General features: G+C 41.0%; 1 protein-coding gene across 3 annotated transcripts in view; it reads right to left on the bottom strand.

Moving 5' to 3' along the window:
- Nucleotides 1-27,955, bottom strand: part of LRRIQ1 (leucine rich repeats and IQ motif containing 1) — a 112,963-nt gene that overhangs the window by 44,179 nt on the left and 40,829 nt on the right. For 2 of the 3 annotated variants that reach the window (XM_069974090.1, XM_069974107.1), the window contains 6 exons: nucleotides 26,038-26,131; nucleotides 8,012-8,182; nucleotides 7,543-7,914; nucleotides 5,500-5,704; nucleotides 1,887-2,006; nucleotides 877-963 (listed from right to left, as the gene is read on the bottom strand). In XM_069974090.1, coding sequence (XP_069830191.1) covers nucleotides 877-963; nucleotides 1,887-2,006; nucleotides 5,500-5,704; nucleotides 7,543-7,914; nucleotides 8,012-8,182; nucleotides 26,038-26,131 — 1,049 coding nt within the window. The remainder of the gene's footprint in view (nucleotides 1-876; nucleotides 964-1,886; nucleotides 2,007-5,499; nucleotides 5,705-7,542; nucleotides 7,915-8,011; nucleotides 8,183-26,037; nucleotides 26,132-27,955) is intronic. The other variant, XM_069974101.1, reaches the window with a different exon arrangement.

Raw genomic sequence — 27,955 nt, 5'->3', positions numbered from 1 at the left:
ATCTTTGCCCAGCCCCGTAAACCACACAGAACCTTTTGGATCGAAAAATCAAGTTCAATTTTGGCTGAACGGCGCCGTATACGATCCGGCCATAAGCTCATACGTAGTGTGCACTGTGCGGCCGTATTTCGGATACTTTCAAGCGAACGCATCAACCTCAAAACTACGTGCATATATTCGCGGTTCACACTACGGACGCATTCATACGCAGTGTGAACATAGCCTAATACAGCAACAGACACAGGTAAAACAGTGTTCTTGATATTACTGCCACTGACTATGGTAATTTCTGTTGCCACTCTTTAGAGGTATTGGGCTATAAATTCAGGGAAATATTTGTTGGATGGGTACAAGTACTGGTGTTGGAATTACAGTCTTTAGACCTTTTTGCGTGTAACAAAACATACAAGGCTGGCAGTTGTTTTATATCACCATGTAGAAAAACTCATATTGAAAGGCAATAGTTCAATTTTACCCAAGAACTGAGACATATATAATAAAAATAGAAAATATTAACATAAGCTAGAATGTTGCTGTAACCTTGAAGATACTCAGCTGTTGATTGTTACATTGTTTGGAAGTGCTACATCAACTAGTCATTTCTCATCCGCCACCAGAAATACAGCTGCAGCATATCATAAATATGTTTTTTTTTTTTTCATTTTCCCTCTTTCTTAACATTAAGCTACTGTGAACAGTGTTGAAAAAGGTCCAAAATAAAGACAGAAATATAAAAGAAAAGAAAAAATAGCATCTGGGGAAAACTAGAAAGTCAATGGCATCTTAAAACAAACCAATAAATCAAAAAAATAATCACTACGGAATTAAAAGCCTCATAAGATGATGAAAGGCTAAGCCATCCCAATGACATGTTACCTTAGGTTGTACTGGTTTACGGAGGAGATGCGGTGCTCCAGAATGGGGAGGGATAGAGTCCACTGACCAGCCTTTTTCAAAAAAAGTCTTGAAAAAACAAGAAATACCATTTAAATGTAAAACACTTGTAGAAAGGCAAAGACAATATGTTGTGCAGGCAAGCATTTCCAAGCATGACCGATCGTTGCCTTCTTTCCCACGGGACGATTATTGGCCGTAACGGCCGATAATCGTTCCGTGGAATAGGGCCTTAAGTTTGCAGACGGGCCCACATGTATGCTCCCGACAGATTTTTTCCAGGTTGGGCATGTAGGTCAGTTCAATTGTGTGTGAATATATATATGTGTGAGTGGCATGTGTGGCATCTGTCCTAAGTGTTGTGTGTGGCATTATCTGTCATTTGTCGTAAATCCTATCCAATGTTAGTATTTTTAGTGCAGTATATGTTCTATGACTATGACTGATATGTCGTTTTAGTCTTGTGTCTGAGTGATATATATGATACAATGCATTAATAATGACGTAATGATGTATTTATACAACTCTGATGTTATAGCTAGAGATGAGTGAAGGTAAACAATCGGTTTTTCCTAGTCCCACTGTCTGCCCGCTCCATGGAGAAGGTGGAGACAGCCCAAGGACCCCCTGGAAAACATGAATACAGGGCCATATTTTCCATGTGGTCCTTGGGCTGTCACCATCTTATGGGGAGACAACAGGATTCAAAAGTAGATAATTTAGCTTCATACGAAGCTTGCACAAAGTTATAATTGAAGGGTTTTTCCATTCTTGTATAAGGTATCCCTTATTTATTCTGTTTCAAACTAACAGTTTTGGGTCCCGATTCTTGAGATAGCAGGGGGCCCCACTGTGATAAGATACTCCCTAGCCTGTGGACCAAGGATAACTTCATGAATGAAACAACCATTAAACATACATGCACACACTATACATTTGTATATGTTATATGAAAAAGAAAAATATACTGGACAAAAATTGATATTTCTTACATCATCAATTGTAAATTCATCCAAATTTACTTCTTCAAATTCATCTTCTAGCTCTTCTCTATCAATACCAGCAAAAGCAGCAGCTAACTTTTTTCTTAAGGAGAATCCTTTCCAAGCTGCCTATAAAAAAGAAAAAAAAATCAGCAGATGTCATAGAAGGCATAGATCATCTCGGAATACAGATCCCCAATGTTATCCCATTAGGAAGATAAAACATCTCTGAGCTTTGTTTAATAGCTCAATGATCTGTTTTTTGAACTTTATGTGACATCTAAAACTACAAGACAAATTAAATGCCTGCATGTGTCTGAAGCTAAGAATACCCAAGAGGATCTCTTCAAGTAAGCAGAAAGGAATTCTTAGACTCCCCTCCCTGCATGCAGCCTGGGTCAACTAATTAATAATTTGACAATTCCTTTAGGGTGTTTAAGGGCCTCAGGGAGAAGATGATACAAAGAGAAAGCAAAGTGTGTACTTGCAACCTTTAACATCTGAATTAGTGCGACTCAAACAACCTCTTGTTTAAAACTTGTAGGGTTAGAGTGTCTGGCTATTTATAGAAAGGAGCCATGGGCAGATTTCAGCTATTCTTACACTGAGGATATGGTAGGCATACATAGTAAGCAGCCTTTTATATTTTAAAAATATACCGTGAAGAAAGAAACGTGCTGCTTGTAAATAGGATGATTGTGTTTCTCAAAGAAATAAAAACACAGCATCTAAGAATGAGACGTTTCCCGTCCAATTCTACAAACAGTAATGAACCAATGGGGACTATGTTGTGAACCATGTTACAAATAAGCAATGGAAGTCTGTGTGCAAAGTGGAAGGTTCGTGTATGGGAAAACAAAACTCATGGGCTGAACTGTTATATGAACCAGAGATTCCCTTTTGTCTAACTTGTGCCAAAAATTGTGACGGAAATTAGTACTTTTTTTTTTTTTTTTTTTTAATCAGTTGGGAAAAGTACATCCCTTTACCCACAGCCACCTTTTCGGGGAGTGAAAGCTGTGAGCATGTACATGTCGAAAAAAATTCTTTTTTTTCTGTTTTCTGCATAAAACTAAGGCTGGCTTTACACTGCATTTTGTGTTACTGTTTTACTGTTCCCATTTCATTATGTTTACATGAACATATATGGTGTTGAATACTTCAAACACTAAACCTACAACAGGGCCAAAAGCCCACTAAAACACCCTTTAATCCTCCCTTATTTATTACAACCTAACTTTTATTCAATCTTTTACTTAAAGAAACTTTTGATATATAAAGCCTCTATTCCACAGGCCGACAGTGAGAAGCAAACACACGGCAGCAGCGATCGGGTGAGTGTGGGAGGGGCTGCCTGGGTGATCGCTAGATTGTTCGGGCAGCCTATAGAGAATAGTGGCGGTCTGCTGCTGCCGCTCCTATTCCATAGAGCAATGGCAGCAGATCGTTGCTATCACAGTTGTTTGTTTTTCAACATGTGTGAAACACAATTGACTGCAACAATCAGCCGACATGAACGATGTTGGCTGATTGTTGCCTTCTATTCCACGGGACGATTATCGGCCGTAACGGCCAATATCGTCCAAGTACGGCCGATAATCGTTCCGTGTAATAGGGCCTTAAGAGAGACATATTTTGATCAGTCGAATACACAAATAGTTAGGAGAATGAGCCTGGAGAAGTACATGTGCAGTGCACTCTCTCCAGTTTCTGTCTCCCATGACCTACACAGACTTTCAATTTAACTCTTTGGGGGTCGTCTAGTTTTCAGACACAGAGTGGGAAGAGAAGTGTGCAACAGAATGGTTGTCTCCCTGCTTGATTTACTGATCAGCCAGAATCTGAACACTTAAAAGCTTATATGTATGTAAGTATTTATGCATGTATGTATGTATCTCTGACATATCAAAAGTATTTTTTCAAAGACAGGTACTCTTTAACTTTGCTGTATACAAATGCACAATTAAAAGAGAAGTCAGGCGAAAATTTTTATTAAAGTATTGTATTGCCCCCCAAAAGTTATACAAATTACCAACCTACACTTACTATATTAGGCTATGTTCACACTGCGTATATGTCCGGCCGCATATTTTCGCAGCCGGACATATACGCGGTAAACTCCGGCCGGGGATTTACGCTACTTGCGGCCGGCTACGTACGGAGCGTGAACTTACGCCTGAAGTCTACTTACGCTTCCCGAGCGCCCTACGTAGCGATCTGACAGCGGTCTTTTACTTGGAAATCTTCGTCTAGCCCCGGACACCCCACAGAACCTTTTGGATCGGCACAAAAAGCTGCAAAAATGAAGAAATCACCACTACATACGGGACCGCATGTAACGCTACGGGCGTAAGTTACGGCATTTTCGTCCGCAAACAATGGTCTGGTTCATTTTTTACGCCGGCGCGTACGATCTGGGTGTAAGTTCGTACCTAGTGTGAACTGTGCAGCCGTATATCTTATTCCTTCCATTATACGCAAACTACGTAAGTCTCCGGCCGCTTATTCACGGAAGGCGCTACGGCCGGAAACTTACGTAGTGTGAACATAGCCTAAAGGTATATGCACATAACATACTTTTTTCCTTGTACTTACAGGGAAAACAATAATAAGTATATAAGTATTTTTTAAAGACAGGTACTCTTTAACTTTGCTGTATACAAACGCATAATTAAGGAGAAGGAGAGGTACAGCGAAAATTTTTATTAAATTATTGTATTGCCCCCCAAAAGTTATACCCAGGAGATGGGTACAGCCTGGAGAAGGTTTCTAGTTTATGGTAATTACACAAATTTACATTTTCTTTTACAACCTGCTTGTCTGGTCAGCAAAAGATATGACGTGAAGCTTTACATGGAACCATGGATGGCTGTAGCTCACTGGAGTTAGGGACCATTCACATGTCTGCAAAATACAAACAGTGGGGGAGATTTATCAAACTTGGTGTAAAGTATAATTGTCTCAGTTGCCCCTAGCAAAAAAATCAGATTCCACTTTTCATTTTTCAAAGAGTCTGTGAGGAATGAAAAGTGGAATCTGATTGGTTGTTAGGGGCAACTGAGTCAGTTTTACTTTACACCAGTTTGATAAATCTCCCCCAGTATGTTGTGGACATGTGAATGGCCCCTTAAAAATGCTCATACATTATGCCTTTCTTCTATGGCTCATAGTCTTTATTTTTTTTTTATCAAAGACATCCTCAGTAATGTGGATCCATATGATTTTTTCGGCAGTGCATCACCTAACATGGGACTATTTCTGACTTTGGGTACCAGATTAAAGGAATTTTACTGTAAAATGAAATCATACTATAAACAAAAATCATAAAACTAATTCTACCTATCGTCATTTACTGTGGTAGGAGTGAACAAGTAGTGTAGTATAGAAGTGTATCCAGCAAGGAGCAGATGTATATGTGTCCATTTATAGTTTCCATCATTTATGAATCCACTCCTGTCCTTTTGGATTTAAAAAGGACATTGATAACTGCAGTAAAAATGCTGTGTATATATCCAGCTTTTAAATGTAAATTCTGTAAATGTCTTATATTAAGGCCAGATATGTGATCAGACAAGATAAAAGATCACATAATAATTATAAAAGGTGGTTGGTATGAATTTACCTGTATAACTGTGGCAGCCTGTCGCTTGACCTCTAATGTCTTGGGATTTGCACATTTCATGCGTAAGGCCTTTCTTCTGCTGTAATAATGGCGCCATGCTGACTGTATAACAGAGGCAGCCTCATGGAGCTTTGTATAATAACGGATATCTCTCCGCACTGCATACCCTCTCCACTGAGACTGGATAAGAACTGCAGCATGGCTGCTAGGGGAAAATAAAAAAGAAAAAGGAGATAAGTCACAAATATGAATTCATCTAACAGCTGGTGTATATGTTTATTTGGAAATATAGATCTTTGTCTGCTTTTTTACAATTAAACTCTATAGATATAAGACAGAAAAACATCCTGCTATTTTAACAAGTTTCCAAAAAGGGTTGCCCCTCCTGGCTGCCCCCCTTCCATAACGGGGCTTCCCAATGATAAACAGTCCATCACAGGTCCTCTGAGGGACACAAATGTCCCCTACGGCAGCTGCAGTAGTAGTATAAAATGTAGTATATTACATGACACCCATTAAAATAAATAAGAGACTATGTAATACATGTCCCCTAGCTAATAGTCCTAGTCCTAGTCCTGAGTAGATGATATATTTCTGTGTCATTCATGATGCTGGTTGTATTGTCCAGTTGGGGCAAACCCTTTAAATGGCTTTTCCGGGCTAGATTGATTCATGGCCTATCCTCAGGATAGGCCATTTATCACAGATGGGTACAGCTGAGACACCCTCGTTACATTGTGAATGTAGTCGAAAGCAGTTGACTCCATTCCCTGCATAGACGCTTTGCCGGTTTGTTGCAGCTCAACTCCCATTCACTTAAATGAGTGTCGATTTGTAGTTACCAAAGACAACAACTAGGAGCCAAATGCCTCCTATACTGTGATGTATAGAGATTAATATAAAATAAACTGCAATGGAAAACTTTTTAAGATTTCAGCACATCTTGGAAGCTTTTGAGTGTCTACTATTGCTCAAATGTAATATGTTGTTGTGTTACTAATGCAACAACATAAGAGTGAATAGCCAGGGCACTACAGAAATGCATTAGCTCGTCATCTGGTGGTTCAGTAGTTTAACTGCCACTGGATAACCCATCCCGCTGGCGTTGCTCAAGATTAGGCAGTATGCAGTTCATATATAGTCCAAAAACAAAGATGTATTGTGGCACTCACCCAATGCTGTATTCAAACAGTGTGGCTTATTGAAATAAAACCATGGTCTCAGGGCGCCGACGAGTTAATGGGCAATAGCCGTTTTGCATGCCACTCTGTGTGCTTCCTCTCGGCCCTGCGGCCACAGTACTTCTTTGTTCTTGTTGCGTTACAGCTTACGCAATTAAAGGAGAACTCCCCTAACATTAAAAAAAAAAACTAAAAAGCATGGGGGTGCGAGAACATAATAAACAAAATAAACTTACCTATCCTTGTGCCCCGTAGTGCTGCTCTTGGATCCTGCTGATAGCCAGCGGCCTCCTGCAGCTCTTCCAGCTGCAACATCACATACCCAGCTGAGCAATTTCCTGCTCAACCAATCAAAGACTGGGACGGGACACCGGTCACTATGGACAATTGCTCAGCCGGCCTATAACATACCTGGATTCCAGCAGAAAATGACAGCCAGCAGCTGTCAGCTGGATCTGGGGGTAGCACTACAGAGGCAATGTAAATATACATTGTTTATTAATTTCCCCCAGAAGAACTAAAGAGAAGTAATTTCAAAAGTTTTTGTGGTTTTATAATTATTTCATTATTATTTAGACTTTCAAATATATATATATTTTATCCAAAATGGTTACATCCAGTATGTATACTACTTTCATGCAAGTCTGACTACTATTTCACCCTCTATTACAATTGTTTTAAGTAGGAAAAATTATTTTACTCTATAAGGAGCATTGCTATCTGATGGCGGAAATCATGGAGAAGAATGTAAAGATATCTCAAGCATATATTTTAATGTATGTAATAGTATCTGGTGTACAGCATCAAAGTTGTAAAGCAGCATCAGAGTAGAATTCTTTAAAAGGAATGGTGAGCTACTTACACCTCTCTAGAATGTTCTTCAATGCCTCTTCTTGCAGAAATCTTAGATGATCGAGGATGAATATTCATGCGTCCTGTACTTATTTGATCACTTTGTTTAGCACTTTCAAAAGATTTCTCAAGCAAAGATGGAGCATGTTGGAGGGTAATCTGTTCTGTGTCTTTCCCTTTATCTTCATGAGGGCCAACAATAATGTGACTACTATGCTGACTATTGTCAAGGTGTTTCTGGGTTCTAGAAATCTCTGGATCTTCTCTTTCAGCTACATCTGTGTCACCATACTCATGAGCATACCTATATACATTACTGAGCTGTAATATTTCTTTCAGTGAGCTAAAGTGCATATCAAGTTTTTCTAAAGATGATGGTACCCTATAGAAAAAAGGAGACAAAAATATTCATACTGTATATACAGCATCAATGATTACTAATGATTTTTCCTAAAAGGTCAACAAATGTTACTACGTACCTCTCCTCACCATTTACTTCATGCCAACATTTACTGACATTGGCTATTTGGTGTTTACAAAATGCAATGAAGCTTCCTGGTGGTGCTTTGCGGAATTGTGCAGGGTCTTCAGACATTATTTCCTCATCATTCAGGAATCTCAATGCAGGTAAAGATTTTTGTAAAGTGAATCTAAAAGGGATAGGAGGTGTTACAATGGCATATATTTATTTTGTTTCAATGCTACAATGAACATCTCTTTTAATTCCATAAATTTTAGCCCTTATGTCCTTAAAAAAGACCACCTCAATTAAGGACTTCAGTGGTGTCTCTCCCCAGTCACTGACTGGCTGAGCGGGCAGTCTATCAGAGCAGCAATCCAGTGGGGCTACTGCATAGGGAGAGGTGAGTTTTTTTTTAATGTTTCTCCTTGCTCCTGTCCGCTGTAAAATTTTTCAATGGGTCATAATGCCCATTACATGTTCTATCTATGACAGCCTTCCACCATCTCCTATGTTTGCTGAAGTTTGGTGATCAAGAAACTTAACTACTTTTCTAGCCTACTACAGCTCTTCGATGGATGGATGTTCAGCCTCAAGAGATGGACTGGGGGGTTTGTAAATAAAGTACTCCGACTCTGTTATATACCTTGTACAATGACATGCTTTGTTTTATGGGAGAAAATTTAATAAAAGCTTGTTTGGAAAAAAAAAAAAAAAAAAAACTAAACTAGTTATCATTTTTAGCAATGAATCCAGGTTCTCTTTGGGATCTGATGATGGTTGTACTCATAGTAAGCGCTTCAAATTACTGAAGTCAAAGCTGAGAACAGATTAGAAATTGAGGGCAGGTTATAAAAGAAAGACTTATTTCTCCTCTTTGCCTCATTGTTGGTTCCATTATATCATTGTACTTTATTGTTTTCTTGATTTCAGTGTATTAGTACCAAAGAAATAACTAATCTTTTATTTGGATACATGTTTATGTTTATTATTTACAACCTCTTAACTGCCCCTAGATTTTTTTCTATACTTGGCATTTTCCAACATTACTCACATCTTGAACATGTGTTCACGGAGCTCTTTTGGTTGCTTGAATGTATTTAAACATTTACTGCACTTGCCCCTGTGCACCATGACTAAGGCTGCATTGGATCCGCAAACAAAACACAGTTATCACTGAACTCAAGGAGAACAGTGAAAAAAATTCCAATGAAGTACTCAATCAAGAGTCTCCACTGATGCCATCAGCGGAGACTCTTGATTGAGTACTTCATTGGAATTTTTTTCACTGTTCTCCTTGAGTTCAGTGATAACTGTGTTTTGTTGGTCGATTTGCTATTGCCCCATCTAGCCAGAATCCTACTCCACACTGACGAGGGGCAAAAACCCCGAAACGGCTGTCTGTGGATGGAAGCCTGCCTTGGCAAGCCCTTGTCATGATCGCAATACTCGCACCTTGAGTTAGACATTGACAAAAGGGGCCACCCTGGTGTTTCCCTATTTATGTTCCAATACTCGCAACCGAGTGGGACTTAAGGGGCTATTTATCAGGGTGGTGTGGTGCTCTCCCTATCATGGAGGCACCCCGTGGCAACAGGCGAGAGATATCTGGCTATCCCATGTTTTGAGACTCGCAACCGAGGCTCCACGGACTCCTGTTTTGCATTGGATCCGCAACCACAGACAATTTTAGGAATCATTCAAATAAATTAATTCACATGATACGTGATCCGCAGTGCGAAAAAAAAGTAGGGCATGTCCTACTGCGGAGGAGGATCACGGCGCGGATCCCCCTACTAGTGCTTTCCCCCTGGCCGTCCAGCTACAGAGATGACAGGAGCGCATATTCTGACAACTACTCGCCCACTTCCCCCGTGCTGGCTGACTTACACATTTTCACCAGAAGCGGCATGGTCCCTTATTGCCTTCTTCTCCTGGTGCCAGCACAAACCAGCCTAGTCCATGTCACTTATGGTGAACATGTGTACCCTGGCCGCCACAGGGGGAGAAGGCGAGTAGTTGTCAGATTATGTTCTCCTGTCATCTTTGCTGCCAGGCGGGGAATAAGGAACCCCTTCATCACCATCTCCATGACAGATTTTAAATGATATAACTAAAGAATTGTATCTTTTAACTGTCTGGCGTTTTCCCTGTACGAGCCAGCAATACAGTATCACTCGCCTAAGAAGGACTGTTCTCATAACTGGATTTATTAGCAAAGCACGATTTTGTTTGTAAAATGATCAGAGGCCTTTACCACCAGGATTATAATGCATATCATGTTAAAAAAAGAAATTTATTATATCAAATTTGCCTTTGTTGATGAGTGAAGCCAATGCATCCACTGAGAAAAATACCGGACAAGCTAGTGTTGAGTAGTTATAAGTAAAATAGGTGCCAAATCAAGTTGATAAATGTGTTAAGAAATATATCTGGGAGTTAGAGGATCTCAACAGTAGTTTTTTTCCAGCTGTTTCTCACATGTTGAATGCCTGAGTCAATATTTCATTTAGTGAAAACTTCCTAGTGAATATTTAGGCACTTAAGAGTCTGCATTAATCATGGCTGCAGTGAAACGCATTCCCCTAGGAGTGCAAGAACTGATCCTTGGGTTTCATTTGTTAAACACAACCTCTTAGTTCTTGGGTTTGATGGTGTTATCGCTGGCTGCACATGAAAGTAGGCAGTCGATTGGAAACTTTTACAGTTAATTCCTTAGCAGGTACCAAGGGGTTATATAAAGTTCATTAGTATGCGCTGCATGAAGAAAGCCAAAGCTGAATTCAACAACTTCATAATTTTTAATATCCCATTAGTCAAACGTGTCTCAAGGAAATAATCCCATGTCTAAGTAATAAAATATGAGGATGTGGAATTGATCCATCCATGTCGACAACTGACAAAACATTAATATATAATTAAATTATTGTAGACAAACACATAAAACACACACATATATATATATATATATATATATATATATATATATATATATATATTTTTTAAAGGGGTAGTTCACAAAAAAATCCTTTTAAATCAACTGGTGCCAGAGATTTGTAATTTACATCTATTTAAACATTTTTAGTCTTCCAGTACTTATCAGCTTGTATGCCCTACAGGAAGTGGTGTATTTTTTTGCAGTTTGACACAGTGTTCTCTGCTGCCACCTCTGTCCATGCCAGAATCTCCTGCTCTACAGACTGGAAAGAATACACCACTAGGACATACAGCAGCTGATAAGTACTGGGACACTTGAGACTTTTTAATAGAAGTAAATTACAAATGTCTGGCACCAGTTCATTTGAAAGAATTTATTTTGTTTATTTTATTTATTTTTATTTATTTTTTTTTTTTTTTGGGGGGGGGGGGTTGTTAACTAGCTACCCTTTTAAGTAAAATATAGTTTTTGGTACCCAGTATAATGTAATTTTATCCAAGTTCAGCAGTCCCCGCTAATCAAATTCCGAACGTTCGGGTTCGGATTGACTTGAACCCGGTTCGCTCATGTCTAGTACCACCAGTGTGCTGCCATATATGATGATATAACACTGTATAGAAGTAAAGACTAAAATTGCATAAGCCTTGCCCTAGTGATTGAAAGGATTCTGTTCTCTGGGTTTAAATATATCCTTTGCTTGTTGTGATGTCACTCTGTCTCTTCCACGGATCCTGCACTCTTTACTTCAGCATAGTGTAAGGCAGTTTTGACACACAGTAAGACACTGGCCGTTCTGTGACCCAGCCGTGTCCCAGAACGGCCGGTGTCAGTTCAGTACCGGTCGGATGAACTTCATTTCTGTTGAATTGGGATGCTGGTGCATTTGTGTGTGCCCGCGTCCCAATTTACCAAAGCACACAATGGAAAGTATTGTGTGAGCTGTCAGTGTTGTGCGGCTGTTATTCAATGAATAGCAGCCGCAAAAACCTGACATATCAGTTTTTTGCGCGGCCACTAGGAATCCCAGCCGGAGTGTATACTGTGGGGGACATTTATTAAGGAGTCTAATGTAAGCAACTTTTCTAATGGGGATTGGTGTGTATTTTGTTCCAATAGCTTGTGACTGATTCATTAAAATGTAGCACTGCCATAGTGAATGTATCTAAGTAAAATGTTGCAAAAAATGCAAAAATTAAGCAATTATATTCACCTGGTACTGATCACACATAAGCCTGCACCTGTTTGTTCGACTTTCCAAAAAGTCGCAAATGATAAATTGGTCCCTTATTCTGGATTATGTAAACTTTTGGGTGAATAGTCAAAACTGGCAGATTAAAAAAAAATAAAAAATATTCACCCGTCGAATACTGGTTCTGTATTGAACTTAGGCAAAAAATGGGCGAAAAATCCAATTATTCACCTAAAATAGTGGCAAAACCCTTGATAAATTTCCCCCTATGTGTATACACTCCGGCTGGGATTCCACTGATTTTTATTGCAATGTATATTTTGAATTAAACACGGCCAGTGTTGCAATTTGCAACGACGGCCATGATTAACCCCTTCAGGACCGGGCCTGAAATGTCCTTAAGGACCAAGTGTCACTTTTGCGTTTTCGTTTTTTCCTCCTGGCCTTCTAAGATCCATAACTCTTTCATTTCTCCACCTACAGGGCCATGTTAGGGCTTGTTTTTTTCAGGAGTTGGTGTACTTTGTAATGGCAACTTTCCATAAAATAAATGATGTCATAATCTCTAGTTTTTATTAATAAAATGTTTTTCTAGATCAAATGTATTGATTGCTTTTTATTAATTTTATAATACATAAAATGTCATTAAAAAAGCAATCTCTGCGTTTTTTTACCGCTTTTTGTTCACACCGTTCACCGTGCGGGAATAGTATTGTTTTATTTTAATAGATCGGGCGATTACGCACGCTATGGTATATAATATGTTAATTAACCATTACTTTTTATGTGTTTAATATATGAAATGGGAAGGGGGGGTAATTTGCACTTTTATTGGGGGAGGGGCTTTGGGGCATTTTGTAAAACATTTATTGATTTATTTTTTTACACTTTTATAGTTCCCTTACGGAACTATCACTTACATACATTGCACTGCCCAGGACCGTGCCAGGGCGTACATTTACGTCCTCCTGCCTTAAGGCCCAGGCAGCGGGGGCGTAAATGTACGCCCGCGGTCCTTAAGGGGTTAATTCAAAATGTTGTTGTGTGAACAAAGCCTAAGGGTATGTGCACACTATGGAATTTCTATGGAAACTTTAAGCGGATTCTGCTGGGCGGCTTCCGATTGAAGTTCCGCCTGTTACATAGACTCAATGATATATGCCAGTGAATTCCGCCGTCCGCTCAAAGAATTGACATGTCAACAAACTTTTAACATGTCTGACTGGCCGCTCAGCCAGTCATTGACTAGGACGGTATGCTGCCCCAGTCACTGATTGACTGAGAAGACTTTCAATAAGCCAGGACGGGAATTCTCCCCCTAATCGTGATGTCCTCACAACACGGGGGAAAATGCATTCTGGAGGGGATCCTGGCGCCAGTCATGTGGTGCATTGTGGGCACGGGGAGAGGTAAGCAACGCTTTCTTGCTATTTTCTCCCCTTCCCCGGCTGCCAGTCAAAAGTTTGTTATAGCCACAATTCTCCTTTAAAGAGGCACTGTCATGAACTTCTTTTTTTTAATAAATCAATAGGGATTTGTTGTGATTGCAAGTAACTTAGTAATATACATTTTTTAACAATTTCTATGTTAAAATCAACCTTAAACACGTGACCACCAGGTGTCTCACTTTTTCTCAAACTGCAGTCCATGTGTCCTCCATGTCTTTTCTCTTAAAAAAAAAAAAAAAAGAGGCATAACGCTGGAAGAGACATTCAGTCCCAGTCCTGTGCACCGAAATGGCATGTGTGTGTGGCATCTACAGCATGGTGGCTCAGTGGTTAGCTCTGTAGCCTTGAGAAAGAAGGTTGGAACCTTTGAAAGGCGTTGAGGAAGTTTACCTCATACAGCGATCCATAGCTCTTGTCACAGAGTACTCAGGCTTGGGACTTACATTGCAAGTGCAATACACGCCACCGGCCGGGGAGCGCGCCTTGCGAATAGCAGCCAGTTGAACTATCCTCATGGGATACCTACCAGGACAGTCTCGTTCAACGCTCACCAATATGAAGGACTACAAATCTAAGAATAGCAACTGAAGCATATGGGTGAGTGAAATATCTGTATACTTACAAGTTTATCATACAAACAGAGTGATTGATGCTGACTATTGTGGTACCCAAACCCACTTTTTAATTATGACTTTGGCAAAAAGTTTTGTTGTTGTTGTTATGTGGTGTAATTGGACATGATGGGCTAGCTTTTACTCCCAAAGTGCATTAATAAGCTCTGGTCACCCAGTCATGTTGCTGCTTTGGCTGTCCTTGTCTAGACCACTTATGGTCCAGTAGGCACTAACCACTTCATCCTGGGCACACCGCACAAGTCCTACCATTTAAGAAATGTTCTCATACAGTTGTTAAACCATCACAAATTGTCGCTAGTTCTATCTAGCTGTTCAGATAGAACTTCATGTTCCCATCTATGATTGTCACATTGCATGTAAGAGACTGAGATCACTTTTTTTTTTCATGGCAAAGCTCTTATATAATCCTACAAGGAGATGCAGTGCATACCAATGGAATGTCTTTATCCGAAGGATAATGTGTGAGAATTGTGGCAAGCACAGTAAAGAGATCAATGAAGAATGAAGATACCATAAAAGAAACCAGCCTGGGAGTTTACATGGGGTTTACTCTACAATTGTTGCAAATGAAAAACCTCTCAATTTTAAGGCACACGTGGGACTGTGATGCAAGTCTCCAGAAGTCAAGTTTCAGAATTACAAGCTCTGTACATTAACCACACAGGAGCATTTCCCCTCAATCTACTGGAAATTGGCTGTTAAGTGAAATTACTCTTCCCTAGGGAACAAAGTGAGATGAAGGAAGGAAATTAACAGCATCTTACACATGGGTACATATAAGTAACATTTATATACCCAAACTATTAAAGCAGCTTAGGAAAATAGTGTAAGATTTAGCTTTTACTGCCAGACATCCCAATTAATCAGTATAAACATTTATAGGAAGCCATCCGCCTCATGACTTTATGTAGCGTCAACGCAGTGATTTTCCAAAGATAACTTTTTATGTAAAGATTAGATTACTTCTATAAAATTCCACATACAACCATTGAGAACTGTTATTTTTAGACACAAATGTGAATATACTGAACACGGCGAAGCTGGAAAGTTTATGACAAAATTTATATACACATATGTGCATTTTTATAGCTCCTCTGGGAACCCACTGGAATTACAGAGGCAGGTTACTCAGAAATGTATCATTTAGGGGGTTCTATCTTGGCAATCTCTGCAAACAAATATCATCAGCCAGCAGTAATAGCGGAGATGTATTGGCAATAGGGCTAGCAAACCCATAGCACGCAAACACATGGGCTTGCAGGACATCTGTAAGCACTTAAAATGAATGTGAGTAACCCATTATTGCCAGCTACAGTTCCAGCTATTATGTTTTCTGCTACTGTAGTCCTTTTTATACAGTACATAGCATTCATGGTTAGTACATGTATAACAACTGCATGTACATAGGTAGTGTGTAAACACTATGAGGGAGATTTATCAAACATGGTGTAAAGTGAAAATGGCTCAGTTGCCCCTAGCAACCAATCAGATTCCACCTTTCATTCCTCACAGCCTCTTTGGAAAATGAAAAAGTGGAATCTGATTGGTTGCTCGGGACAACTGAGCCAGTTTTACTTTACACCATATTTGATAAATCTCCCCCTATATTCATATATACTGTATATGCTGCAGATTTCATGCTGTTAAATCAAAGCAGCAAATCCACAGCGCCTACAGCTCGGGTAAATGTTACCATAGGACTGCAGTGACATGTTCAGGCCTTCGACTAAGCCACATATCTCAGGCTGGGAAGGAAAGCTCCCTATGATTTCCAACCATTACTTACTTTAATTCAAACTCCAAGAGAAAAGGAAAGCAAGTTGTTTCTAAATCAGTTTGCATTCACCAGCCACTATGGCTATTAGAAAATTCTGTCAGGTTTGAGAACCTCATAGTAGACCGGTAAATAAATAAACCGGTATTATTTCAAAGGGGTATTATCTCAATTAATATAGTAAAACTTGTAGGGCTCATCAATTTAAAGGGGTATTCCAACTTAAAACTAACTAGTTTCCTTTCCACAGGAAAGTGGACAAGTAAGAGATCGAGGAGGGTCCGACCTCCATACCCCTGGGTGATCGCCATATTGGCCCCTGGCTCCTTTGTTTTGAATCCAGCTGCAAGTATGGCACGCGACCAGCTGCTCTATTCATCTTCTATGGAGCCGCCGGAAAGAGACGAGTACAGCACTTGACTCTTTCAGGCAGGACCGCTTTAACCATAGGGCAAATGGTGCCTGTGCACCGGGCCCACTGGTAAAAGGGCCCACCGAGCAGGCCGGCACAGGGCGCCAGCTGCAGCCTGTCAGGGAGGGGGTGCCATCAGGATGGGTAAGTAATCTACTTACCCATACCGACGGCGCCACCTGCAGGGTCCCCTGCTGCGCTCTGCAATGTAGCTATAAGTGCTCGCAAGGAGCACTCATAGTTACCTGCAGCAGCACTGACAGAGCGGGAGCCATCTGTTACCTCCCTGTCAGTGACTCTTATGGCCGCAGGCAGTGCTTTGCCCGTGGTCACAAGAGGCCACGCTCTCCTTGTGGTGCCGTCACTCTAGCGCCATTGCTGGAACTGCAAAGAGAGCGTGGCATCTTGTGACCGCAGGCAAAGCTTTGCCTGTGGCCACAAGAGTGAAGAGAAGAGGAGACGCCCAAACCAAGGTGAGTATAAGTGTTTGTTTTTTGCGTTATATGCTATATGGTACAGGGGTCTATAGTACTGGGGGTAGCACACAGGGATCTATACTACTGGGGGCAACAAACAGGGGTCTATACTACTGGGGGAGCACATAGGAGGTCTATACTACTGGGGGCAGCACATAGGGGGTCTATATACTACATTGGTGCAGCATGGAGGGGCCTTATATAGGGACCTTACTACTTTATCGGGGCACAGAGCATACCTAATTATTAAGTGGGGGCACAGAGGGGTGTAACTACTATATAGGGGCACAGAGGGGGGTAACTACTATATAGGGGCACAGAGGGGGTAACTACTGTATGTGTTGGAGCCTAAAATGTTTCTCTGGCAGATTCTGGAGAGGATTCACAGCCGGGGGAAGACTTCAAGATGGCCCACGCTGGATTGAGTGAAAGAAAAGGTGAAAGATTCTGATCAGAGAAGACACCCCCTGTGAGTAAATGGATGTAACTGCATTCTGATAACGCTGGGTTGGGGCTAAAAGGGAAGGGCGGGCCCACTCTAAAGGGCTGTGCACCGGGCCCACCAATGTATTAAAATGGTGCCTGCTTTCAGGTGGCTCCATGGAGAATGAATAGAGCTGCGGATCATGTGTCGTGCCCGCAGCTGTATTCAAAACAAAAGAGCCGGAGGCCAACATGGAGATCGCCAGGGGTATGGAGGTCGGACCCCCACAATCTCTTACTTTTCTAATATCCTATAAACAATATTCGATGAACTTGAGAATGAAAGATTCTCTTACTTCTACTCGAGACCTCATCTCTGAGGTATGAAAAAGTCTGAGGTCCCCCTGTCTTGTACTTCTTGTCTTCTTTTGATATCTCTGCTGTACATATTAATGCAGCCTTAGTTAAGGGGGTACTCAAGACAAAAAAAATGTTTTTAAATCAACTGGTGTTAGAACGTTATACAAATTTCTAAATTACTTTCAGTATTAGTATTTAAAAATATAAAGCCTTCCAGTACTTATCCGCTGCTGTACGTCCTACAGGAAATGGTATTTTCTTTCCAGTCTGAAACTATACTCTCCGCTGCCACCTCTGTCCGCGACAGGAACTGTCCAGAGCAGTAGCACATGAAAAAAACCTCACCCGCTCTGGACAGTTCCTGACATGGACAAAGGTGGCAGCAAAGAGCACTGTCAGTGTCAGACTGGAAAAAAAACACCACTTCCTGCAGGACAAACAGCAGATAAGTACATGAAGGCTTGAGATTTTTAAATAGAAGTAATTTACATATCTGACACTAGTTAATTAAAAAATACCCCTTTTCAGTATTGACAACCTAAGCAGCACTGTTCTGTGCAGTAGGGTTCAGTATTGTCCTGCAGAATTGTTTTGGAATATTTTATAAAAAAGAGTGCTGGAAAAACTTCAGTGGCCGTTGTAAACGTTGGTATCAAAAAAAAAAAGTTGGCAGGATAAAACAATCCCCAGACAAGGATCACTGGAAAAACCATCCAAAGCTCAGTTTTCTGCTGTTTAGTAGAGTTTGGTACAGGAAGCCTGACATGTACCCCATACAGAACTTGAAGTTTCCTTTGTATTTTTTACCATTCTGGAGACATCCTTTTCAATCAAATAAAATTTCCAAACTCCCTGAGTAAGTATATTCATTGTAATACTTACATAATAGCAGAGCTATTTTTACTACTTGTGTCATTTCTGGATGCTTCACATTTTCACTATCGATTGGTAAATCTTTGCCTCAAGCACTACTTCTCTATTATTTGCAAGCACAAACCTTATCCCATAATAACATAGGAACAAGACCAAAAGCTACAAGATGCAACATTAAATCCATTCAGTCAAATAAACTATTGGCCAGTCTCAGTAATGAGATTATTACCTTATCAGGGCTCTTTATCAAAGATAGACTAAATACACCACCTCCCTGCATTACTGCTATTGATAACAATGTTGAAGATGAGGTATAGCAAACCCGCACCACACTTGGTTGTAGTCCTTCTGTACGGGTTCCGTGGACTGTAGCAACCAAGTCCCCCCGTGAATACTAAGCAGCCGGAATGGGGGTGCAATGACCGGAGACCAAGGCATAGAATAGTGTAAAGAGTAGAAAAAGGATCAGCACTCACGTGGTAAATGCGGAAACTTAGCGTTTATTCCATTCACGGGATATAAGGAGGGGAGGTGCAGGACACGACCTGCACCTCCCCCTCCTCTTTCCCCGTATCCCGTGAATGGAATAAATGCTAAGCCATCGCATTTACCGGGTGAGGGCTGATCCTTTTTCTACTCATTACACTGTTATTGATAAATCTCTTACTCCATGCCATGAAATAGTTAATGAATACATGTCTGTGTTATCCATTAATACTAGTGTAAAATTAAAGGCGCTTATGATGTAGTCTCAAATAAGTGTTAATCCCAGGAACCTTGACAACCCATTCTTAGATTGAGGTCCTTATAGCTGATATTATTGGGTTCAAAGAATTCTCCAAAAAACTAGCGGAAATTAGGGTGCCGCCTCCCAATATTGGAATAAAACCCAGCGGTCAGTATATATCAATGTAATCACCGACGCATATGGACCACTTAAGGACAATTAATACATAACCTTTAATAATACTTTAAAAACAAGGTCCATACAACATGTATACACAAAAAAAACCCATTGGTGCCCTATATATACAGTGTGGTATCCTCAAGAGCACTAGCAAAATAGAAGGAACAAATAACTAAATAGACACAACAAGAGTAATGGTCAAGGCTGTCACAGGGTACAATGATCAGTGCTATGGTAAAGGGGGGGGGGGGGGGTTGGTGCACCCTCAGCTGACCCTAAATAGCCTCTTACCCTGCCTTTTGGGGTACCCACCTCCTTAACAGGGTGGCCCCAACCACGGTGACAGTCCCTCTCCTGTTGTAAGTGCTCAGGAGAAAAAAACAAACAAAGAGACAAAAAGCAAAAAACAGTACAACACATGTGACAACTTACAATCACCTAAACGTGTAATTGCAGCAGCACAATAGATACAGAAATTACTTGGAGTGTATATGAAATTTACAACACTCGTTCCAACGCGTTTCTACCATCCCAATATGTGACGGTTTCATCAGGGAACAGTCCCAGCACTCCAAAATGGATGTGCCCTATAATATTAGCTGCTGTGAAGATCTCCTCTCAATAAAATGGACCTTTAATAATTAAATGCAATGATATATGATAAAAAGGGTTACTCGTAGTATATACTGTGGTGGGGAGCGCCAGTTATAGCGCTACCAGCTGTACCTCTACTACTACCAATACCCATGACACACTAGCAAAGATACTGTCATAATGTACATGTCTAGCCGTCACTTAGCTTAAGATGTGCTGAGTCAGGAAATAGTGATAGCCCTCTCACAAGGTCCCAGATGATTCCATGATCCCCCCACGATGAGATGGAGATGGCAATTGGCAGGATGACCGGACTTAAATACTGATGGTATGTACTACTTCCGGGTGTCGGTCACATGACATGTCAGGTCACGTGACCATCCACACTATAATGGAGCAAATGAAAAGCCTCTTGATAAAGGCGCTATAAGCTATAGGGGGCGTGTGGGGCAGGCTATATCCGCATACCGCCTACATATGGGGGTCCTGGGTGAATTAGGAGCCCCAGAGAGGGAGCGACAATAGAGAGCCGGGCACTTCCGGTCCGTGGAACGCATATGCGTTCCACCGGGAGGAAGTGGGCGGAGAAATGCTGCAAAAAAGCCAGATGGATGATAACAGCATGTGCAAGCCGTGGAACGCAATATGCGTTCCACTGGAGATTGCAATGCACTTCATTGATGGCAAGAAGATAGGGAATAGGGAATACAAAACCATAAGGTGCCTGGTAGCCTAACTATTGATATGTATAGGCGTAATGTGATAATAATTGATGCACCAGAGCTAAAGAGAAATTAATATAAAAAAAACAAAAAACAAACATATATATATATATATATATATACACACATATATATATATAAGAATAGAAAAGTACATGTAGCCATGATAGTGGCGTATCATAAGGATAATGGTATCCATATCAATCATATATATCAGATAGCATGTATAGTGTATCTCATTAAGGGATGGTAATCATATCAATAATGTATATCAAATAACATGTACAGTGTGTTTGGGTATTGGAAAGTGTAATTGATCCCAATGGTACAGGTACAGGTAATTACATCTCCCACCACCACGAGAATAATGATAAGGGCATTTATGCAATAAACGATGAGAACACAAGTGCTTCATTTAGACCCCGTGGATTCACAGTACCAAGTCTGTAGATCCACTGGGTCTCTTTTTGCTGGAGGCGTCTATCCAGGTCCCCACCCCTCGGTGAGGGTCTGATTGCTTCAATGACCTGAAACTTCACAGAGAAGGGGCTGTCTGGGTGAGTTCGTCGCATGTGTACAGCAAGTGGTTTGTCCCGGCTATGTGTAATGTCCCCTATATGCTCCAAAATGCGTCGTCGCAATTCGCGTTTGGTCTTCCCAACGTATTTAAGGGGGCAAGGACAACTTGCCATATAAATCACCCCGGTAGATTTACAATTAGAAAACTCACGATTCGTGTACATCTTGCCATCCGTTGCAGAGAACGATTGTGCGACCATTATATAGTTACATGCTTTACAGGACCCACACCTGGATGTCCCCACCCTACGAGTGGGTCTCAACCACATATGAGTGGGAGGTGCGGACTAATGGCTGTGTACCAGGCGGTCGCCCAAATTCCTGCCCCGCCTATAGGTGATGGTTGGAATATGCGTTCCACGGACCGGAAGTGCCCGGCTCTCTATTGTCGCTCCCTCTCTGGGGCTCCTAATTCACCCAGGACCCCCATATGTAGGCGGTATGTGGATATAGCCTGCCCCACACGCCCCCTATAGCTTATAGCGCCTTTATCAAGAGGCTTTTCATTTGCTCCATTATAGTGTGGATGGTCACGTGACCTGACATGTCATGTGACCGGCACCCGGAAGTAGTACATACCATCAGTATTTAAGTCCGGTCATCCTGCCAATTGCCATCTCCATCTCATCGTGGGGGGATCATGGAATCATCTGGGACCTTGTGAGAGGGCTATCACTATTTCCTGACTCAGCACATCTTAAGCTAAGTGACGGCTAGACATGTACATTATGACAGTATCTTTGCTAGTGTGTCATGGGTATTGGTAGTAGTAGAGGTACAGCTGGTAGCGCTATAACTGGCGCTCCCCACCACAGTATATACTACGAGTAACCCTTTTTATCATATATCATTGCATTTAATTATTAAAGGTCCATTTTATTGAGAGGAGATCTTCACAGCAGCTAATATTATAGGGCACATCCATTTTGGAGTGCTGGGACTGTTCCCTGATGAAACCGTCACATATTGGGACGGTAGAAACGCGTTGGAACGAGTGTTGTAAATTTCATATACACTCCAAGTAATTTCTGTATCTATTGTGCTGCTGCAATTACACGTTTAGGTGATTGTAAGTTGTCACATGTGTTGCACTGTTTTTTGCTTTTTGTCTCTTTGTTTGTTTTTTTCTCCTGAGCACTTACAACAGGAGAGGGACTGTCACCGTGGTTGGGGCCACCCTGTTAAGGAGGTGGGTACCCCAAAAGGCAGGGTAAGAGGCTATTTAGGGTCAGCTGAGGGTGCACCAACCCCCCCCCCCCCCCTTTACCATAGCACTGATCATTGTACCCTGTGACAGCCTTGACCATTACTCCTGTTGTGTCTATTTAGTTATTTGTTCCTTCTATTTTGCTAGTGCTCTTGAGGATACCACACTGTATATATAGGGCACCAATGTTTTTTTTTTTGTGTGTTCATGTTGTATGGACCTTGTTTTTAAAGTATTATTAAAGGTTATGTATTAATTGTCCTTAAGTGGTCCATATGCGTGGGTTCAAAGAATGTATCTTCTGGTACCCAGATTTCAAGAGTGTTTTTTTTTTTTTAACTATGTCCACTGGTTCTTGAGATATAGGGATTTTATGTTTTATTTCATCTATATATTTCACTGAATAGTAGGATGGGCGGAAATTATTGCAAAATAGAGTATGAATTCTTAGCTAAGGTGTGATTCTAATTGACACCCCCTCAACCCTATATTTACACTCCATGAACATTTACCCCCTGTTTTACAATAAAGTTTACACCCAATTAATAGACAACCAAATGGTGAAACCTATAATATAGTAAAACACCTGTGCTCCTGATAGAGGGTTAAATTAGTATCCAAGAAGCTGTGTGCTACAACTAGTGGTTAACTGCTTCCACTAATAAGTGTCCACTAAAAACAAAAATGAAAGATGTTGGGCAATAAAAAAACACAAATACTGGGATTCTTTTATGGCCAAACTAGCGCGGCACAACATCTTTTATTTTTGTTTTAAATGGTGAAACCTCTATTTATTGGGAATAGGGGAGTGAATCTATAAAAAAGTAAAAAGCACTAATGGAATTAGGGAACCTATTGTGAGTCAGCACGCAGCTGAATGCTTCACTCTCTCCCTGTCTCAATGAGTTGAGCTCGTAAAGCTTACTACAGAAGCCAACTCCTCCAATAAGACAGGTAGAGTGGCAAGCCAAAGAGTGAATCGCTTAGCTGCACACTTCTCCTGATAAGAGCTTTCAGACTCCAAGTGACCTACTGATCAAAATTTTTGACGCATCTGTATGATGTTTTTTTGAAGTGACAGTACTGTTTTAACCCCTTCGTGTTGCTGCACTGCCTTTTAACGTCAGTGAATGTGAAGGACTGTATGGAGCAGTCTTAGGAGATAAACTTGCTCCATACACAGTGAGGGCCAGGTGCTTTCTGCAGCTGACACCCACTGTTAATGGCTGATATCAGCAATCATACTGATATCGGTCATTTAAGCATTCAAATGGACACTGTTACCAGAAAAAAACTAATTGATAAAGGTACATATGGAAAGATCTTATTGGTCGAAGTGTGAGTATTTAGACCCAGACCAATCAGAAGAAAGGATCATGAGAAGAATATGCTCAGCACATGGTCTCCCAACTCCATGTCAATCGATGGGCGCCTAATAACGTCTGTAGGGCCGTCTCATGCACAAAGACACAGAGTGGGAAGAGAGACATGCACTGCTGTTCTATTGAAAATTTGGGGCCTGACCTCTCAGACTCAAAACGTCTGACATGTCTCTGTGACATGTGAAACGTTTTTAATCCTGACAGGTACACTTTAAATGTTGACTGACAGTGGCATTTAAACAGGAGTGTTGCATATCATTGGTCTTATCAGGTCAGATTGGCTTCCCTCGGTGAGACTGTGTGGAGCCAATCCATTGTCACAGCAGTCTGAGGTCTCCTAAAGTCCTCTGTGGCTGTCATGATTGATCTTCCTATACAGTGTGACATAGGCTAGCTGATCACTGAAAAATGTATTTAAAGCATTGCAGTGAGCCGAATAAGTAGTCAAAAGATTGCTTATAGAAGTCTCCTGCAGGACTTAAAGAGAAACTATCAACAGGTTTGTCCTTATGAACCTGCTGGTAAGTCCCTGTAACCACCTACCTTCTCGTTCTGGCACCAATGTTCTAAAGAAATATGCTAATGAATGCGTTCCTCAGTCCCTCAATGCATAGTTACACTCACCCGCCCGAGTCTGACATTCACCCCTACTTCTGTATAATGGGCTATACATAAGTAGGCAGGTCTCGTTCTCACACTTATGCAGTAACAGTGCCTGCACAGAGGCTATTCCTGCGCTTTCACGCGAACAAGTCCTACCTGCTTATGCATAGCTAAATATGCATAAAAAGGCTTATGCATAACATCGGAGCTGGTGGATGGGCTGAATGATGCACTGAGGGGCTGAAGAACGTCCCCGATGCACCAAAGGAACTCATTTGCATATTTCTTTAGGAAGGATTTTTTTCCAAAAAGGCAGTACCTACAAAGATAAAGTCACTGGTGCCGAAATAAGGCGGTAGGCAATTACAGGGAAATGTTAGCAGGTTCATAAAGACCACTGTGTGCAAAATTGTCCCAACTATTAAAATAGAATGTTTGTAATACCGCATGGTAGATTTTTGTTCACAGCATAGAAAGAAAAAACATTATTTAATAAATATTATTCAAAAAGCCAACTCCAAAGCACAGCACAAGAAATTAGCTATCAGATGGAAAAATAAAGAAAAAGTATAGAGCAATTATAAGCATATTCATTTTTTAAGCTTTATTTTTATGCAGTAAAATAAAATAAAAGCTATATAAACTGGGTATCACTGTAATTGCACTGGCCTGCAGAATAAAGATAACATGTCGGTTTAACTCCAAAATGGCTGAGGAGTAAAAGGGTTAAAGACTGATCTAGTCTTTAGAACTATAACTGAATGAATTAAATTTACCTAGATGTGGAAATTACAGTTAGTAATCATAGAAAACTTTGTGTTATACATTGCAATCCTAACCATTATTTCAGGTTATTAGTTTTACATTATATGAAGTCTTTAAATAGATTGTCTACTTATTCATCTATGAAAACATATGTTTAAATTAATGGAAAAATGGATTTATGTTTTACTAATCTTTAAGGCATTACCTGACTAATTGTTTAATCTGAAATTCACTGAGAAATGCCAAATTAGTAGTAATAGGAAGAAGTATTAAAAAAAAATGGGTTCAGAAGATGCTGAAAGATACCACAATCTGCCGACACAGCACCATCTGCTGGTATTAGGGAGAAATACAAACAAGTGAAATTCCAGCTATTTCAGTTCTACTTTAGGTGAAAAGAGTGGATTATGGGGACATCTGCTGTTTAAGCAATAGATGCTGGAAAGGATGATTCTGGCGACATCTGGTGGTTAAAACATGAAATATATCATGGCACAATATTCTAGGGCTTCTATTGATGGAACTGGTATAGTTATTCGGATTCGTTGTGCAATTTTTATTTTTCTCAGTAATTATAAAATAGAGTTACTGCAATGGTTAACAACATACATTCCAATAGGAAATAATTTCAGTGGTTTTTTTTCTTATGTTAATCACAACACATCTAGAACCAATTAATAATATCATGAACTTACTATGGTATCATAGAAATAGGTTTACACAATACAGAAAGGATCTCAATGTATTGATCAGCTCACCTCCAATTAATTTCTTGGAGAAATGGATTCTTGCTAATGGAAAGTTTTGTTAAATTCATACATCCTTCCAGCCACAGGGTAACAGCCTCTAACTCTAAAAAATCATAAATGTCAACATGTAAATATTGGAAGCACAAAGGTTCAATGGTTAACATTGTTGTCCCCGCAAGACTCGGGTTGTCAGTGTCAGTAATCTGCATTGAGTTTGTATGTTCATCCTGTTTTTGATGGGCCCACTATTCAAGTGGACCTTCATTTTCCATACTAAAAATTGTGGCAGATGTCAGAAGTGTGAGTCGGACATGGAAAAAGAGGATTTTAAACCTACATCCTGAGTACATTGCTGTGGAAGGTAGTGCCAATGAGAATCCTGCATCAGTGGTGCGTTGTAGGGTCCCTAAGGGGACAGGGGCTTACTTAGTGTGGGATCTTAGTGTAAGGCCGGGTTTACATATGTCCGGCGGTGTGGTGCGCCGGAGGGAAACGCATCATTGAACTGATCCCATTGTTTTCAATGGGATTGTTCAAAATGTGCGGCGGTGAACTAGTGGCCGCCGCATCGCTGGTGCGTTAGGACGCATCTTGCAGCGTCCTGACTGACCACTGCTCCGGCGATGCGGCGCCGCACCAATTCAATCGAATAGAGCGCCGGATGCCTCGCCGGGCAGGACGCATGCCGTTCGGCTCTGGCATCCGGCGTTCAGGCAAAAAGCAGCACAAAATAAACATATCTCTCCCCCTGTGTGCTCTCCCCCTCCCCTATAGTCCCCCCTTGGTCTCCCAGTAGTATATCGCCCCCTGTTGCTCCTCCAGTAGTATATAGCCCCCCTGTTGCCCCCCCAGTAATATTTAGCTTCCCTGTGTGCTCTCCCCCAGTAGTATATAGCCCCCCATGTGCGCTCTCCCCCTCCCAATTAGCCCGCCTGTGTGCTCGCCCCCTCCCATATAGCCCCCCTGTGCGCTCTGCCCTTGTAGTATATAGCCCCCTGTGAGCTCCCCCAATTAGTATATAGCCCCCCGTGCGCTCCCCGGCAAATTCCATTGAAAATGACAGGAAAACATACTTGGAAAAAAAAAATGTCAACTGATGAGAGCAACTTGTGACAACTGATGGGAACTGATGACAACTGATGGAAACTGATGGTTTTTAATGAAAAGAAGGATAGAAAAACTGATGGCAACTAATGCATTTTTGGCATCAGTTGTGACATCAGTTGTGGTCAGTATTTAGACAAAAAACGCAACTGATGCAAACTTATATATGTAAACCCAGCCTAACTAAATGCGGAAGAGGCACAGCATGCACAAGATGACGTCAGTTCAGCCTGCACCCCGCATAGGAGAAGAAGAGACTGCCTGCGCTGTACAGTATGTATGTACATTTATATATTTTTTTATATTGGGGGCAGCTGAGAAGGCAACAACTGTTGGCACAATTATAAGGAAATGGAAGAAAGACAAGATGACTGTCAATCTTCCTCAGTCTGGGGCTCCATGCAAAACCCCACTTTGTGGGATGAAGATGATTCTGAAAAAGGTCAGGAATCAGTCAAGAACTACATGGGAGGACCTGGTCAAAGACCTGAAGAGAGCTGGGACCACAGCCTCAAAGATTACAATTAGTAATACACTACGTAATCATAAATTAAAATCCTGCAGGGCATGCAAGGTCCCCCTGCTCACACCAGCACATGGCTAGGCCCGTCTAAAGTTCTCCAATGACCATCTGGATGATCCAGAGGAGGAATAAGAGAAGGTCATGTGGTAAGTTGAGACCAAAATAGAACTTTTTGGTAATAACTCTACTCTATCCCAATTGTAAAGAATAGGGATGGAAACATCACACTTTGAGGGTGCTTTGCTGCAAAGGGGACAGGATGACTGCACTGCATTGGAAGGTGCATGGATGGAGCCATGT

The sequence above is a fragment of the Dendropsophus ebraccatus genome, chromosome 1 (genome assembly GCF_027789765.1).
Source record: "Dendropsophus ebraccatus isolate aDenEbr1 chromosome 1, aDenEbr1.pat, whole genome shotgun sequence".
Lineage (NCBI taxonomy): Eukaryota > Metazoa > Chordata > Amphibia > Anura > Hylidae > Dendropsophus > Dendropsophus ebraccatus.
The sequence above is the reverse complement of the archived record's forward strand: the minus strand, read 5'-3'. Positions and strand labels throughout refer to the sequence as shown.